Consider the following 15236-nt stretch of genomic DNA (forward strand, 5'->3'; position numbering starts at 1 on the left):
ATGGTTAACAGAGATGCTTTCATCTACACAAAGGTTGTCTTCCATTTTATGGTATACCCCCTTCAATAGCCCATTTTCTACGCTCACTTTGTGATGAGGATAGACCAAAAGAAGAGAGACATTTTCACAGCAATTGCTCGTGAAATTGCCCACAAAACAATATTAATTTACTTTATTCACTTCTTCACTCCAAAACTATATACATATACACGATAGACCTGCAATCTTTCGTGATAATCAATTTTTCCGCCCTGGACAGGAATTCCATTTTAATTGTTGAAATTTTTGAAAATTTCACTTCTTATCATTATGTACAATTATGAAGTTGTTCGTGAACAAGTGACGTGAATTTTATCAGGTGTTTTTCAATTTACCAAAGACCTGCCGTTCGGTGTGTAGGGGAACGTGGCCCAATTCGGACCCCCTAAATTCTGTTTCAGAAGGATTGGAAAAAGTCCTATAAAAAGGAATTAAATCTTCCCAAGTGTGGTACCATTGGAAAGGTTATTTAATAGGCTAACTTTGTTCCATAGATGCAAACATTCTAACTCTTACCTGTTCTGAGAAATAATGTAATTAAAAAAAGTTGCTAAAATTGCACTTTTTCACCACGGTGTTCTAATTGCGACCCCCCGAGTGTTCCAATTGCGACCCCCTGTTTTTGCCGTAATTTGTGGGTTTTTCACTAGTAGATCACTTTTATCACTACTATAAATAGGAAAAACACCATGAATTACCCGGAAAAGCCGGAAAATCAAGAATTTATTTTCATTTTTCCCCACATTTGTTTTGACATTTCGCCCTTGAGGTGACTACACACACTTTCACACACACCGACAATTGCGCACTCACTGACGTAATTCCCAGATAATCCACGAAAATTCTTCTGAGGAATGCGTAAATTACACTAACTGCACTCCCCTTTGGCTGTAGGAACATTTTCACTGCGAAAAAACTTTCAAGAAACGTGAAAAAATATTGATTTTCCCGAAATCAAAACACAGCGCGGTCTGTGTGAGAGAGACACTTCCACACCACTACACGCATGCGCGACTGCTTTGCCGTGGTGAATGGTGGAAATAGATGGTCCGAATTGGAACATTTTGGGGGTCGCAATTAGACCATTCTGCATGTAATACATTTTCACTTTATTACTTAAAATACCTAAAATCTTTCAAAAAATTGTAAATCAAGTAATAAACTAGACCCTCTAAGCTACTGAAACGCGGCATAATATGAGACATAATAATGGGAAAAAAACTCATATCAACTTAGTTTCTAAAATCAGAAAATGTTGGCCAAGTGCTGAAAATGAATTTTGATTTTTAATTCGTCCTGTTGTGTACCAAATTAATTTATTTTAGGTGCTAACATTACCTTACTATAATATCTTCATAATGTAGTGAAACTAATTTTATAATATTTCGTCATTTACGAGAAAAAGGGGCGGTCGCAATTGGGCGGCGGTCCGAATTGGGCCACGTTCCCCTAAAGATGAAAAATATGCACAAATGGGCTTCTTAATGAAAACAGAGTGGGGGAAGATGCGTGCGGAGGAAATGAATGAGACTGTTAAGAAATTAAACACCGAGGGGACTTAAGACGTGCATGTTGTTAGACAATGCAATAATCTTTAACATAATGCAGTAAGAAATTAAAATGAAATAATAATTTTTTTATTAATTATGCGAAATTTAATTTTTTTTAAATGTTTCTTGGTGTGCCTTAAACACAGACGAAACATCGGCGCGATGTTTCAGGTTTAAAAAAAAATTACAATAATGACTTCAATCTTAGGAATTTTAGGCAAGTTTCAGCAAATTTTTTTTCCAGATGGTCCCAGCGAAGTAAATCTGTTTGCTGATTTTTTTGTTTTCTTAAGATCCTTAATAAAATTATTTACATTACGTAATATGTTCCCTCAAACGAAGTAATTTTATCATAATGAATGGGATCCTTTTAAGATTTGAAAAGAAACTTAAAAAAAACTTAATTTTTAATGAAACTTTTCAATTTCTCAACAAATTGTTTGTTTTCTTTCTGGGAATTTTCTTAAGTGTGTTCTCTAACGCTCTGTTGTTATCCAATTTCCCAAATTCTTACCATTTTTGTCTACACATGTTTACAATAGATTGACCTCATTGACTTCTATTTACCACATGTTGAGGAAACTTGCGAATTAACTTCATAAGATTGCTACCAGAGTTGAGTTATGTTTCCCTCCCCAAACTTTGCGAGAGAAACACGCAGCAGAAAAAAACTGTTCTAATGAAGATTCTCGTGAGAAATCTTTCCATTATTGTCGGAGTTATGGTGTTGTAGAACCTTAAGGTTCATTTGTAGTATATGAATGGGAAGGTGTGGGTGTTTGTGCTGCGTCGTTAATGAAAAGTCCACACATAAAGTGGGTAGTGTATGGAAGTCATCATTGGGTGAGGAAATGACGATGGGGGGTATTCAATGAATTATTGAATTGAATGTGTCCACCTTCGACGATGACCACGGAGGTGCTACGATGACAGGTGTAAATGCATTTGTGGGGGGAAAAACTTTTTACTATATACATACATATGTATGTATGTATACATAGTTTAGTCAAGCCGCGAGTTCGTGGCGCGCAATCACCAACATAACCCACTGTGCTTGTTCCATGTAGTGCCTGAGTAGTGGTATCTAGTGTACAACTGGATATCAAGATAAAGTGAAGAAAAAAGAGTTGTGTGTAATAAATAAACCTAATAGCTCCCCTCGATCGCTCGGACGCCTCGTCGCCATCGCGAACTCGACAATCACTTTAGTCTCTGGCTGGCTTTTGTGAAGTGTAGACAGTGTCTCTCGTGAGTTTGTTGATTCTTGGGCATTTTGGATGAGTTACGGTTGGGACGAGGAAATATTTTTGATAAATGGTGTGAGGAGAATTTGAAGAAAAGAAAGTTGGGTGCAAGTGAAAAGAGAAATTACAAATTCTAATCATACATCCATTGGCATTGGGAATTTTTAACAGAAATCATAATCGTGTCTATGCTGAAGAAATCTTCCACCACCGGAGAGCCAACTTCTTCTGCGTTAGGGTCTTAAGAAAAAAAAACTCATACCAAACTCGCATCTTGTCTCAGCCCATACGAGATGAAGTTTAAGTAGCGACTTGTTGCTCTTTTATATTTGTTCTGAATACCAACGCAGAGACAGCACTTTTCATCGGAAAATCATCTTCTTGCGACCGCGCGTCTGTGACCGATTTTTATGTGCTCTCTCGCTGTGTGATCTCTTGTGGAACATTGTGCTATCTCGCGTATGTGATCACTTTAGTTGGAGAATTGATGCAAATTGCGGGACAAGGACAACGCCAAAATTGACTTTCTAAGCATCACACCATTGCTCTTGCCGAAATCCGAACGAAAAGATCATCATCGATCAAGTGTGTACCAGCCTTGACTCTAGAGGCGAACACTTTCTTGTACATTTGCATAAATCTCCAGGAATTAAAACATAAAGAGGAACAACATAGCTTGAGGAACAACAATGGCTCGAAATTCTCATACCGCGTAAGTGTTCAATCGCAAAAAGATTTGCAATTTATCTATATTACTTTCCTCACCCAATAATGAGGAATTTAAATGGTGAAAATACGCCGTGTGCGCAATTCTTTATGGTTTACTTACCATTTTGATCTTGTATTCAATCGGAGAGTTGTTTTCCGCACACAAGTACAGGGTGTGTCGAATGAACTGATGAGTTGGCATAAAATGATTAGCCGAAGAATATTTGTGTGTTATTTCAGTCACGATTTTTCGTTGTTTGTTTTATTAGAATTTTTTTATATGATGTGGATGGACTATTATTCTATTTTTCTAGGTTGATTCTTGTTGTAATTATAATCATTTAGAAAATTAGACTAGGAAGGATTTTATAAAAATTTTCTTTTTTTTTTTTAAATTTTAAATTTTTAAAGAAATTTCTGTGTGGTCAAGCTCAATGAGCTCTTTTCTTCAGGAAAGATTGATCCTATAAATTCGAAAGCCACGCCCTCATTGTAATTAACTATTTTCGTAATTTTTGTGCTTAAAGCATCTACATCATCTGCATATGCTTCAATCATGCTTTTTATTGTTATTAATTGTCCATGAATACATATCATAAATTGAGCACTGATGCATTTGCTTCATGCCTATGTGAAGGCTGTTTGTCTTTTCCTAAGTGTTTTATGATCTATAACATTGAGCTATTTTGAACGCATATAAAAAAACACAAGAGAATTTTTTGACAATAAACAAAACTTTTTATTTTATGCATTCCAATTGATTTTAGTATGAATCTATTTAGCGAAGGCTTTTTTTAACTCTTAAAAATTCTCACAATAAATAATCAATGTGACAAGTAAAAGTTCAATCAGCCCACACTGTGATATTAATCTTGGCGGGGCTTTCTCGATAGTGTATATTTTATAGTTGTGATGAAGTCGATATGATGCGCAAAAGTTCACCATAATCATTCCAACTCTCGAGAAAATTGATGTAGGTACTTTCTAATCATATATCCCAATTTAATTCTAAAAAGTGAGAAAGAGATTGAACTTTGCTGAAAGCCCATAACTCCTCACCATGTCGTTTTATCTCATGTACACCTCTAAAGACTTCGCACTTCATTGCAATTTAATATTCATATACAAACGGCGGCGGGGGGGATTGGCGGCAAAAGAGGCAGCATAATATTAGATTGCAATCTGGCACAAAAGAAGGGAGAGAGATCTTAAAGAGATGACGAGAAGAAGGTTGCGGTGACAGGGAGGAGGTGGAAAAGTATTTAAAATTGTAGTGTAAATTGCTAAACACGTTTTACTGGTTATAATTGATTTTTTTCTTTTACCTGAGTCTTACCTCAAATGGAAAACCACGGAATTTCGCGGCTGTATGAAATTTAACAGATTTCAAGAACAACTTTTTTATTATCACTGCTAAAAGAAAGATTGAGAAAAAAGCCGCATTTTTCCACCAAAATGTGTAACCTTTTCTTCCGAAAGGCGGCAATTCCCAGAGCGGAAATGAGAACTTATGCATAAATAATTGTTATGGTGAAGTACAAAAAAAAAAAACGCACGCAGAAATGAAGAGTGTAAATTGGTGACAATATTATGGACGAAGGAACTAACAATAAAAATTCACTCATTTGCTCATACAACCATGAATATCGTCCCAATTAATTTATTACTTCAATTACGTGAATTAAGGCATTGAATATAGTGTGGAGAGTTTAGTGAGCAAAAGTGTTGACTTGTGTGACTAATGATGGTCTTATTTAACACTGTTAATTATTGCAATTTTTATTGTTTCTCATCTAAAAGAGTTTTTTTTCTCACCTATGTAGGGGAACATGGGGCAATTTGTTAATTCTAATTGTGAAGTATATTTTCCTTGGTATGTACTGAGAAAATATTCTAATTTTATAATGACGACTGTCTTATAGGAAATTTTCTGGGCTACAACTTTGTCTCACACGATTTCTTTCTATCTCAATAGGAAAATGCATTTTCAGTCCATTTTCCGAACCTTGCGAAATAACATTTTGCCCCAGTTACCCCTACACTCAAGTACTGATTTGAGAGCTTTTGAGAAGAATATTAAGTGGTTTTTTTCTGTTGCCAGTAAACTAAACAGAAAAGCTTTAATTAGTGAACTCTGGAGTATTTTTTTTTTAAATTCTTTTAATTGATTCATAATTAGAAAAAAAACAGAGACTTACACCACCTATAAAAATAATTGAAAATAAACATTGTTTTATTGTAAATAGTTTCTTATATGTAAAATATAAGAAAAAACATGCTCAATTGATTCATTCTCAAATTGAAGCTCTTCAATGCAAGTTAAACTTTCTTGTGGCACTTGTCGACTTAACAAACTCCTTCCATGCATACCCTGTAAAAATTTTATCCATGGGGGAGACACTATGGGAAACTCTCCGGGGGTAAAATAAAAGGAAATAGCTGGAAATTATACGCCAACGGAAAATATCTGGCATTCGTCGTTGTGTTTCCACGTCATATATCTTTGCATTCCCTTATGTACTTCCACACGGATAATCTCCGCGAGGATACTGAGTTTTTGCCCTGGAAAATATCCGTTCAAGTTCAGTCATTTATACCCATGGAGACGTTTCCGCGAGTGGGACTTGGTTTTACCGGGGAAGTTCTCCGTTCATTCTCCTTATGTTTTCCTGTGAGGATATTTGGTACTTATTTCAGCCCATTTTTCTATACAAAATATCCTTGCATTTGCCACCTATTTTTCCTGATGGACTTTCTCCGTGAGTGCACCTTCATTTTACCGCCTACAAATATACGCCCATTCCTCCTATTTACCTCCTACAGTACATTTGGCGCTTGTTTCTGTATATTTTACCACACAAAATATCCACTGATCTTACTATATATCTCCGCAAGGATAAAATCCTTGAATGCTCTCAGATTTTTCCGCCTACGAATTTACTACTATTCAGACTATGTATCTCCTTAGTGGATATTTGGCGCCTATTTCTGCTCGTTTTACCGCGTAAAATATCCTTATATTATCCTATTATTTCACCTCGTGGAGTTTATCCGCGAGTTGAAAGTTATTTTTCCGCGTATTAATTTATAGCATTTCGTGCATTTACCTACTGCCGTATATTTGGTACTAATTTCTTCTAATTTTGCCAGGGAAAATATACCCATATTTTCTTTGACTTTTCCACGTGGAGCTTTTCCGCGTTTTCAATGTGATTTTTCCGCATTCATAATTACGCTGATTTTCCTAATTCACTTTATAGTGTATATTTGGCGGTCTTTTCTGATTATTTTTCCATGAAAAATATTTATGCATTTCCCTATGATTTTCCTGATGGATTTTCTCCGCAAGTGTGCTGCTATTTTTCCGCGAAATTTTTTGTCATCAAATTCATTTTTTTGGGTGAGACACTCTGAGGGCAAGAGAAGATGCAACTGAGTAAACCTTTTTTTTATGGTTTTATTAGGGTCTCGAGTTCTCGAAATGTGCATGAAAAAGACATGCCTTAGGTACATGGGTCTATTTTACATGCACATAAGGCCTCATTTTTTTTTTCAACCTCCCCTTTTTACCCTTAAAATTTTTGTGCTCAACACTCGTCTGAGTATTTCACAATATTCAGTTCTTTTTGAAACTCTTAACAAGGAGGAACGAAAAATTTTCTGTGATGTGTACACGTGTAGATGCATTAAAAATATGAATCATATCAACAAAGTGAATTAAAAATATAGCAAAAAGGTAAGAAAAAAGTTTCTTATATTTTTTAAATTATTTATCTTTTTTTTTTATTAATTCCCACTCCTATATAAAACAAAAAAATAGTTGTGAATTTTTTTTTGGCTTCCAAGACTAAATCTTTGTTTTTTATTTATTTTTAAAATACTTTAATTAACCTTCAATCATATGAAAATATATTTTTCATAAGCTATTTTTCATTAATGATTAATAGATTAAATACCATTACACATGTAAAAATATTCTTCATTTGTCTCATATATTTTTTTTCTATTCATGCAGAGTGGCATTACTTCATTGACGATCACACGTGATCACCTTCGAAAGCAGGTAACCAAGAATCCCACAAAGGATCTTCCCTTGGACTTCAATTTAAAGCTGCCCTGGACCTCTGAGACCATTCAACACTGAAGAGAATAACGGAGAATAAGAGGATACATTCCTCAACAACATCATTGTATGTCGCGGAAAAATTAATAGCAAAATGTATATGTAGGTACTTAATGTTCATAACCCCTTTATTCTAAGAAAATTTTCACCATGAATGAAAGGTGGTCAAATAACTTTGGAAACTCTAAAAGAAATGGCCAAAATATGAGAATTTCAAATTATTTTGAATGAAAAAAAATTATTTCCATAAATGATGACATTAATTTGTATAATTAATTATTTGGCCATTAAATGAAAATAAGAACTTTTAATTTTTTGTTTTAAAAATGCTTCGAAAGTCGCTCTTAAAAGTCTGCGATTTTGCAAAATTATTTGACCATTCCTTTTATTTTTCTTATTATCAAAAAGAATCACATCTAAAAAGGCTCAGAGTTAAAGATTAAAATTTTCTAATTGCATTTTTTTTAAATCTATAAATTAATTAAATAATATTCAAGGCGAAACACGACAATAATGTCGTAAGTCTGGACAGTCGCTGAAGAGACTTAAGATCTTTTCTTATTTAGTTTATATGAAAATTATATCATCCACTTTAAATATTTTCTCAAAACTATTATCAGGTAAAAAAGATATATGACATTGTACCGGCTTATTTATATGTTAAGTTTTTACTGTACCTACATTATTTTAAGTTTTAATTTTAAGCATAAAATTATGTATCAATTGTGATAAATTATTATAAATAAAAATACATGATGCTTTTTGCGAAATTACGTCTTTTAATATTTTTGTCGTCCACTCCATCACCACCAATTTTGAGGAAAACGAACGGAATATAACCCAAGGTAAGATTAGAGGAAATCAACGGATATTTACTGGGGGTAAAAATCAAGAAAACTATCGAATAATTACCATGGGTAAAATTGTAGAAAATGTATGGATATAATCCTGTAGTAAAACTGAAGAAAATTGCCAGATATTTTCCATGGGTAAAATTAAAGAAAATGCCAGGAAAAAATCCTGCGGTAAAATGCCAGAAAATTAGGGGAATTTTACCAGTAGTAAAAACTATGAAAATTGAGAGATATTTTCTACCGGTAAAACCACAGCAAATAGACGGAAATTCTCCTTATATACTAGAATTTTTTTGTTAGAATTTTACACAGAAAAATAAACGAAAATATATGGATACTCTCCATAGGCAAAATAGAGAGAGTACATAAGGATATTATCCTACGGTAGACAAGCACGAGAACCCATGGAGAATATCCCCCGGAGATTTACCCAGGAAAACTGCGTACGCAGTACATGTATTTTCGCTTATAGTGTCTCCAATCGTCTCCCGTCGTAATGTGCGGATATTCTCCATGGGAAAAAGTCAAATCTCCGGTCATTCGCTGAGGTTTTACCCGGTAAAATTGACGGAAAATGAGCGGAAATGTTTTATAGGGTAGTAATTCCTCAATTTGAATGATTTCCAGTTATTTTTTCTCTCTTCATTTTACGACATTTTTCTCAAGGTATGCTCCTTTGAATGTGAAATGACCAGAGAAGATGGATTATATAGTGTGGAAATTCCATTGGCGAGAACCACTCAATTCATTTCTTGCTTGAATTCAATGAACAATTTAATGCAAGAGTGGCATTAGATTGATGCGTTTATAGCTTTTTTCAAATTTTTAATTTGTTGTGCTTTTGACGTAAATTACGATATAATTTTTTATACATATTATGCAATTTCATACTTTTACCGAAATTAATTGAGTTTTGTGAGGAAAATTTTTTGAATGACGGATGGGGAATTTTCTATGAAAGTGTTTTTTTTTTTAAATAAAATTTAGTAATCTATTATGAGAACTAAACAAATAGTTTTGAGGAAATAAGTAAAAACAAATAGTTAGGTAATAATGGGCTATATATAATTATTGTTTTAATGTTTTCTGGAAAATTTGGGTTCTTTCAGGTCTTCTCTAAACAAAATTTTCTTTATGTCAGAGATTCAGAAAAATCGGTTCTTTTTTTTATTCATTTTTAATCGACAAATAACATTAATTAGAATAAAGATAGAACACATTTAAAATAAAATTCTTTTGAAGAAAATTAAGAAAAAAATCTTCTGAATACTTTTTGGCAATCAATGCGTGCTACCTGTTCTCTAAACTAGATTTTTTCTCATCAATCAAAATTATTGTTTTTCAATAAAAATTCATTTATAGTCATTTGTTGTTTAAATCTTTAAAAAGAATCGTAGATATTTGAGAACTTTATGATAGCAGTGTGCAAATTCCTACGAGTTAAAACATAAATCTCAATTTAAATTGACCAATTTCTGTTGCTCCCATAAACTCAATGCTTTAAATTGTTTAATGCTCTCTTCCAAATAAATCGTCTCTAAGCTCATGAGCATAATTTAAATTCCTCTCACTAAAATTCATTGTTCCACACACTAGAAGTGAAATTTGCGTGTGGATTTGAAAATCCTCCTTAAGCTAACTTTCAGTTGCAAATGGATGGAGGCAGGAAGGTGTTTATAGAATATAGAAAATTAATAATGCATTGAAATTGTAAAATTGATCATCTCTGGGGCAATTTACCAAGTGTTTCAATGTGAGTCTATTGTATTGATGACTCCCACAGCAATTATCGTTATATAAGGCCGTCTATGAGGGAAGCTGTATAATGAAGAGTTTTAGGTGTTGCGAGTTTCTATGAAAAATGATGCATCTTCTCTCATTTTTCAGCATTGAGAAAATTATTTCTGAAGTAAAATAATTGGACAAAGTAAATCTGACAATTCAGCTACGCCAAGTGTCTTGCAAACGGTAGTCAAGAGGAGAAAAGATATGGTACAAAATGACCTTAATCATGGGAAAATGTGTGAAAATTTTCTATTAGGTTTACTTTGTTTTGAGATGCGACGATTGTGGTCAAAGATGGGAAAGTTAGCTGGCAATGATGGACTTTTCTAAAGAGAAGTTGAATGAAGAAAAAAATTATTATTTTTGCTTCAGTGCCACACTTTGCCCCAAAAATAGTACAACACTTTCGCATGATGAATTTCCTGATGGTAATTTGCATGCAAATCCCCCACATATGTATATTCTAAGCTCCATTCACCGAGGGATTTTGCTTTGGATGGTCATGTTTTTTTTCTCTCTTATGTTTGGGACAAGACTCACTAAAAGTTCGGCGAAGAGCATGGAAAAGTATTACATATCTTGCGATAGGTCATTGACACGCGGGACCGAAGGCCTGATTGGGAGGTTGTTTCTCTCAACTAATTCACAAAATCAAGAAATCTTTATGAACTGGAAGTTGCATGGAGGCATTTAGAGGCGCAAAAAATCCACATATAATGTATAGGAGATCAGCATCTGCAAATAACTCCACTTTAATTTTTATACTAAATGACTCATGGTGGCAATTGTGCAATTAAAATCAATTTAAAATGAGAGAATCAATGATCTTGGTGAAACGCTCAATTTGCTGCCAAGTTAAAATATCTGCAGGTTGAGTTTTTTTTTTTAAATTTATTTAGAAAAATTGTTTGGTGTCGCCCAAAGAGGACTTTTCTGGCACAGAAAGTGCCTGGAAACGTTGCCCAAAGGTCCCTTTCGCCAATTCATTTATATTCTCTCTCTCTCTCTCTCTCTTTCCTAACTTTATGTATGTACATAGCAAAAAAAAGTGTGTACCAAATTACAAAATATATCGAACCCTCTCTAAAAAAAGCAGCGTGTTTCTGCAATTAGGCACAGAGAGCATAAAGTGCTTCGAATGCACACAATTACCATCTATCACGAATGGTATGAATTTTCGATGGGACAAGGCTAGATTTTTGTCTCCCCGAGCAAACATTAATGTATGCACTGCAGGTAATTATGTATTAATATACGATTGTATCGTCCAGTGAGGCGACTCACTGTCTCAAATGTTGGGTGAGGGAACTTTTTGAATAATTGATTTTGGTTGTTTAACGCAATCAAAGTGATTATTTTATCACATTTTACGCAGAAAAAAGGGGTGAATCATTCTTAGAAAAGTTACCCCTTTTGTGGGGGTTTGAAAGTTGATTGCTATTATGGAAATTGCATTAGAAACTATCAACTAATTTTTAGCATAGTCTGTGTTTAAGTTAGATCCCATCAGAACAAAATAACTGGGCGAATTCAGGGATTTATCAAAGAATTTTCACAATTTTCTCAAGCTTTAGAACTTCACCGAATTTTTTTTCTTAATTTTTAGATTTATTTTTCTTCAAAGTTTTCTTCCTTAAATTTAAATCTCAACCTAACTTTTCATTTAAAATAAATTCCTCCAGCAATCCATCACGGAAATATTGAGTTTCAAATTAAACTTTCAAAAGCATAGACACTGAAGCCACTGAAGGTATTTCGCATGATTTAATTCAGTTTATTTGTGTGTATCCCTATATGAAAAATCACAACGACGACCCACCCTAATTTTAGCCAATCCCAATAGGTATATATTTGCACTGTGTGTGCGGCATCGAATTAAATCAATTGACCCATTGGCGTGACAAAGCACACGAGCGTATGAAATGCCAAAAGGTCACACCCGGAATTGTGAGTGAAGTCATTAAAATTAGCACTAAATGCATTCACTTTTGCCACCATCAAACATTTTTTTCGTGCCGAGCGAAATGATGAAGAATTTGTAACACGATCTGTGTGCGCCATTTCACATTTCCCATCCTTTATAATTTCTTTGCAGTAGAGAAATGTCTCCCAGATGGGTGCCTTATGGGACACGTGATTGTTGTCTCTTAGCTTTGGTGTATTAAAAAAAAAAGAAACAGCCACGACAAATTAATTATATGCTGGTATTTCCAGTATGTAGACGCGCCCATATATTGGGTCGATTCATGGGGATTTTGCAAGGAGTTTGGTGGCGGTGGAAAGCAACAGTTGAGAGGAAATTGCTAACATACCAATTATCTGGGAGATACATTTCAGTCTATTGTGGGATTTTTCCGATCCTACTACATTCTGCCACTTGTTCGCCTATTAATTGAGATATATTTACTTTAGCAGGTCAATATATTGTTTAAGATTAACGCTAAAAGTCAGAGATGTTGGAAGTAAATTAATCCGCGTAAATATCAATACACCATCACGACTTTAATATTCCGTGTAGGGCAATGTTAGAAGGAATAATAATTTATTGAAAATTCTTATATGATGGGAAACGCCTTAAATTGAAAGAAAATCTTTTAAAAAAAAATTACCGATGAGAAAAAAATTGAGAAAGTCTTCAAAAAGAAAATTACAAAATCGTTTTTCTTTTATATATAACAAAAAAGAATTATGAATTGTCACGTTTAATTCACATTAAAAGAAAAAGCAACATTTTTCAATGCATAAAACCCTCGCATATACATATTTCTTCACGTATGAGGTTTACGGGGAAAAGTCAACTGTTAAGACACTATATTTACTCTTTAACTTTGTAGCAATTTTGAAATAACTTGTGCAGGTGAAATCTATTAAGGAGAAGATTTCACCTGGCGAACTAATCAATGTATTGACATAAAAATCATTGGATTAATACGATGGTGGAGTTTTACAAGAGAGAGAAAAAAAGAACAAAAATGAGCTTCTTCAGCTTCTTCTCTCTGAACATGACTATATACGTGAGTATCTTGCTAATTGCTAAAGCGGATGCTGCAGCATATAAAATTTTCTCGTATAAGATACTCTGTTTTTTATTTATACATCAAACCTTATCGTTTTGAACTAAAAACACGTTTTATATAAAGATTCCCGCACCTTATATACTCAGCGAGACTCGACTAATTCATATATTTAATTTATTTAGAAAAAAAATATCTACCTTCAGCTATTTATTTATGGAAAAAACTCTTTTCCTCTCTCGTCATACAATTGAACTTGACATTGATGTTTGGCGTTGTGTGGAAAACAACAATTGTACTACATCACGATTCATGACAATTTTTCAATTTATTTGCATTTGTGTGGCATTTTCTCCACCATTTTGCCCAACAATGTGCTCAGGGCGTAACAATCAGTGTACGCGGTCACATTTTCAAATTTTCCACCGACAATCCCTCTCTGTTTTCAATTTTCAAAGCATTCAAAATGTTATTCAATATTCTTCTTTTATTTCTATTCGATCATCACTAATGCGCACCAGGATTCTATCATTATTAATTGAGTAAAAAATGAGGTATAAAAATAAACACCTTAATCATTTTGAGATGAAAACCCCCGCTCTAAGCTCCATGAATAAAAGTTTTTTTTTCTTCCATAAGGTTTAATGTCAAATGTAATGGAACGAAGTGCGAAATTAATTTACAGAAAAAAAGAGTAAGAAATCTTGGAGAGTTTTGCAGAAAAATCGAGTAGAAGTGAAGAAAATTATGAATTTTTATTGATCAATTTCAACAAATTATTAATGCCAATTTCTTCTAAAAAAAACCTTAATTCTCAATTTGATTTTCAAAACTTTTCCCCAGTTTTTGGAATCAACTAACTTTTCCCTTTTTTTTGCACAATGTGCCAAAGAGAAAACACTCTCTCCTCAAAGGTTAGGTATTATAGTCTTTCGTAATTCCATTGAATTTGAAAATGTTTAAATGAAGAGGTAATGAGATGAAATCAAATAAAAGATGAGATAAAGAAAACGCGCCATGTTAATGGGAGAATTTTGAAATATGACAAAGTATATTGCACAAGAAATAAATTAACGAAAAAAAAATTAGCAGAGTTTGGATATTAAAAAGTTAAATAAACTCTTCGTGAAGCTTGTGAAGTATCCCAATTAGCCCACATATTCCGCAAACTGCAGACTTGGGAACTCTATGAAAACTTTTAGTCGTTAGTAAAATCAATAAGAATTGAAGAAATTTTTATTTGCTCAACTATAAGAAATATTCAACATTTTCTTTTATTTGGGATTTATTTGAAAATACCTTTTAAACTTTACTATTAAAAGTATCATAATGATTGCGTAGATACATACTTTAAGAAGGAATCAGTCAAGGATCTGTAATTCAGCTTCTGAGCTTTGGACGCTTTTTTGCGTCTTTGTGACTAAATTTTTTTCAAACGAGAATTGATTAAAAAAAAGTAAATTAAGATCGGAAAAACGTTTTCTTTTTGAGAAAAAAATTAAGGTTAAAGTTTGGGACTAAAACCTTCTAATCGTCAAAGTGCTTTAAAAGAAAACATAATATGTATGTATAATAAAAAAAAACTAAAAGCTAAAAAAGAAAAATTAAATTTATTTAAATTAAATTATCTCTTGATTCTGTCAAAATGTGAGATTTTTTATGTAAATTCCTGGTATCTTGTTAATTAATTAATTTAATTCCTTCGTATCTTATCAACTGCGAAAACAAAAAATGTAGAAGAAAAAGCACTTTGCTGTCATACAAACATTGTCTCTAGCAAATTTACAGCAAAGATAAAAGTTTTTTTTTTTATGTAATTTCTTATGAGCAAAGTTTTAACTCAAAGTGGCTAAAATGTGAATAAATGTTTTAATATTGTTGTATTTTCCTACATTATATTTTCCATTCTGTCTACAGAG

General features: G+C 33.2%; 3 protein-coding genes across 9 annotated transcripts in view; all 3 read left to right on the top strand.

Moving 5' to 3' along the window:
• LOC129794093 (GPI mannosyltransferase 3) overlaps positions 1 to 15236 on the top strand; it is a 1193052-nt gene that overhangs the window by 82284 nt on the left and 1095532 nt on the right. The window lies entirely within an intron of this gene.
• Positions 1 to 15236, top strand: part of LOC129794120 (cytoplasmic tRNA 2-thiolation protein 1) — a 1132104-nt gene that overhangs the window by 21336 nt on the left and 1095532 nt on the right. The gene's annotated exons all lie outside the window — the stretch shown is intronic.
• LOC129794129 (plasma membrane ascorbate-dependent reductase CYBRD1) overlaps positions 1 to 15236 on the top strand; it is a 1128201-nt gene that overhangs the window by 17433 nt on the left and 1095532 nt on the right. The window contains exon 1 of one of the 6 annotated variants that reach the window (XM_055834765.1): positions 2730 to 3545. The exons of 4 other annotated variants lie outside the window; for them this stretch is intronic. In XM_055834765.1, the coding sequence (XP_055690740.1) occupies positions 3523 to 3545 (23 nt within the window). In that variant the 5' untranslated portion in view covers positions 2730 to 3522. Of the gene's footprint in view, positions 1 to 2729; positions 3546 to 15236 lie in introns of those variants that run through there. One more of the 6 variants, XR_008751000.1, reaches the window with a different exon arrangement.

The sequence above is a fragment of the Lutzomyia longipalpis genome, chromosome 3 (genome assembly GCF_024334085.1).
Source record: "Lutzomyia longipalpis isolate SR_M1_2022 chromosome 3, ASM2433408v1".
Taxonomy (NCBI): domain Eukaryota; kingdom Metazoa; phylum Arthropoda; class Insecta; order Diptera; family Psychodidae; genus Lutzomyia; species Lutzomyia longipalpis.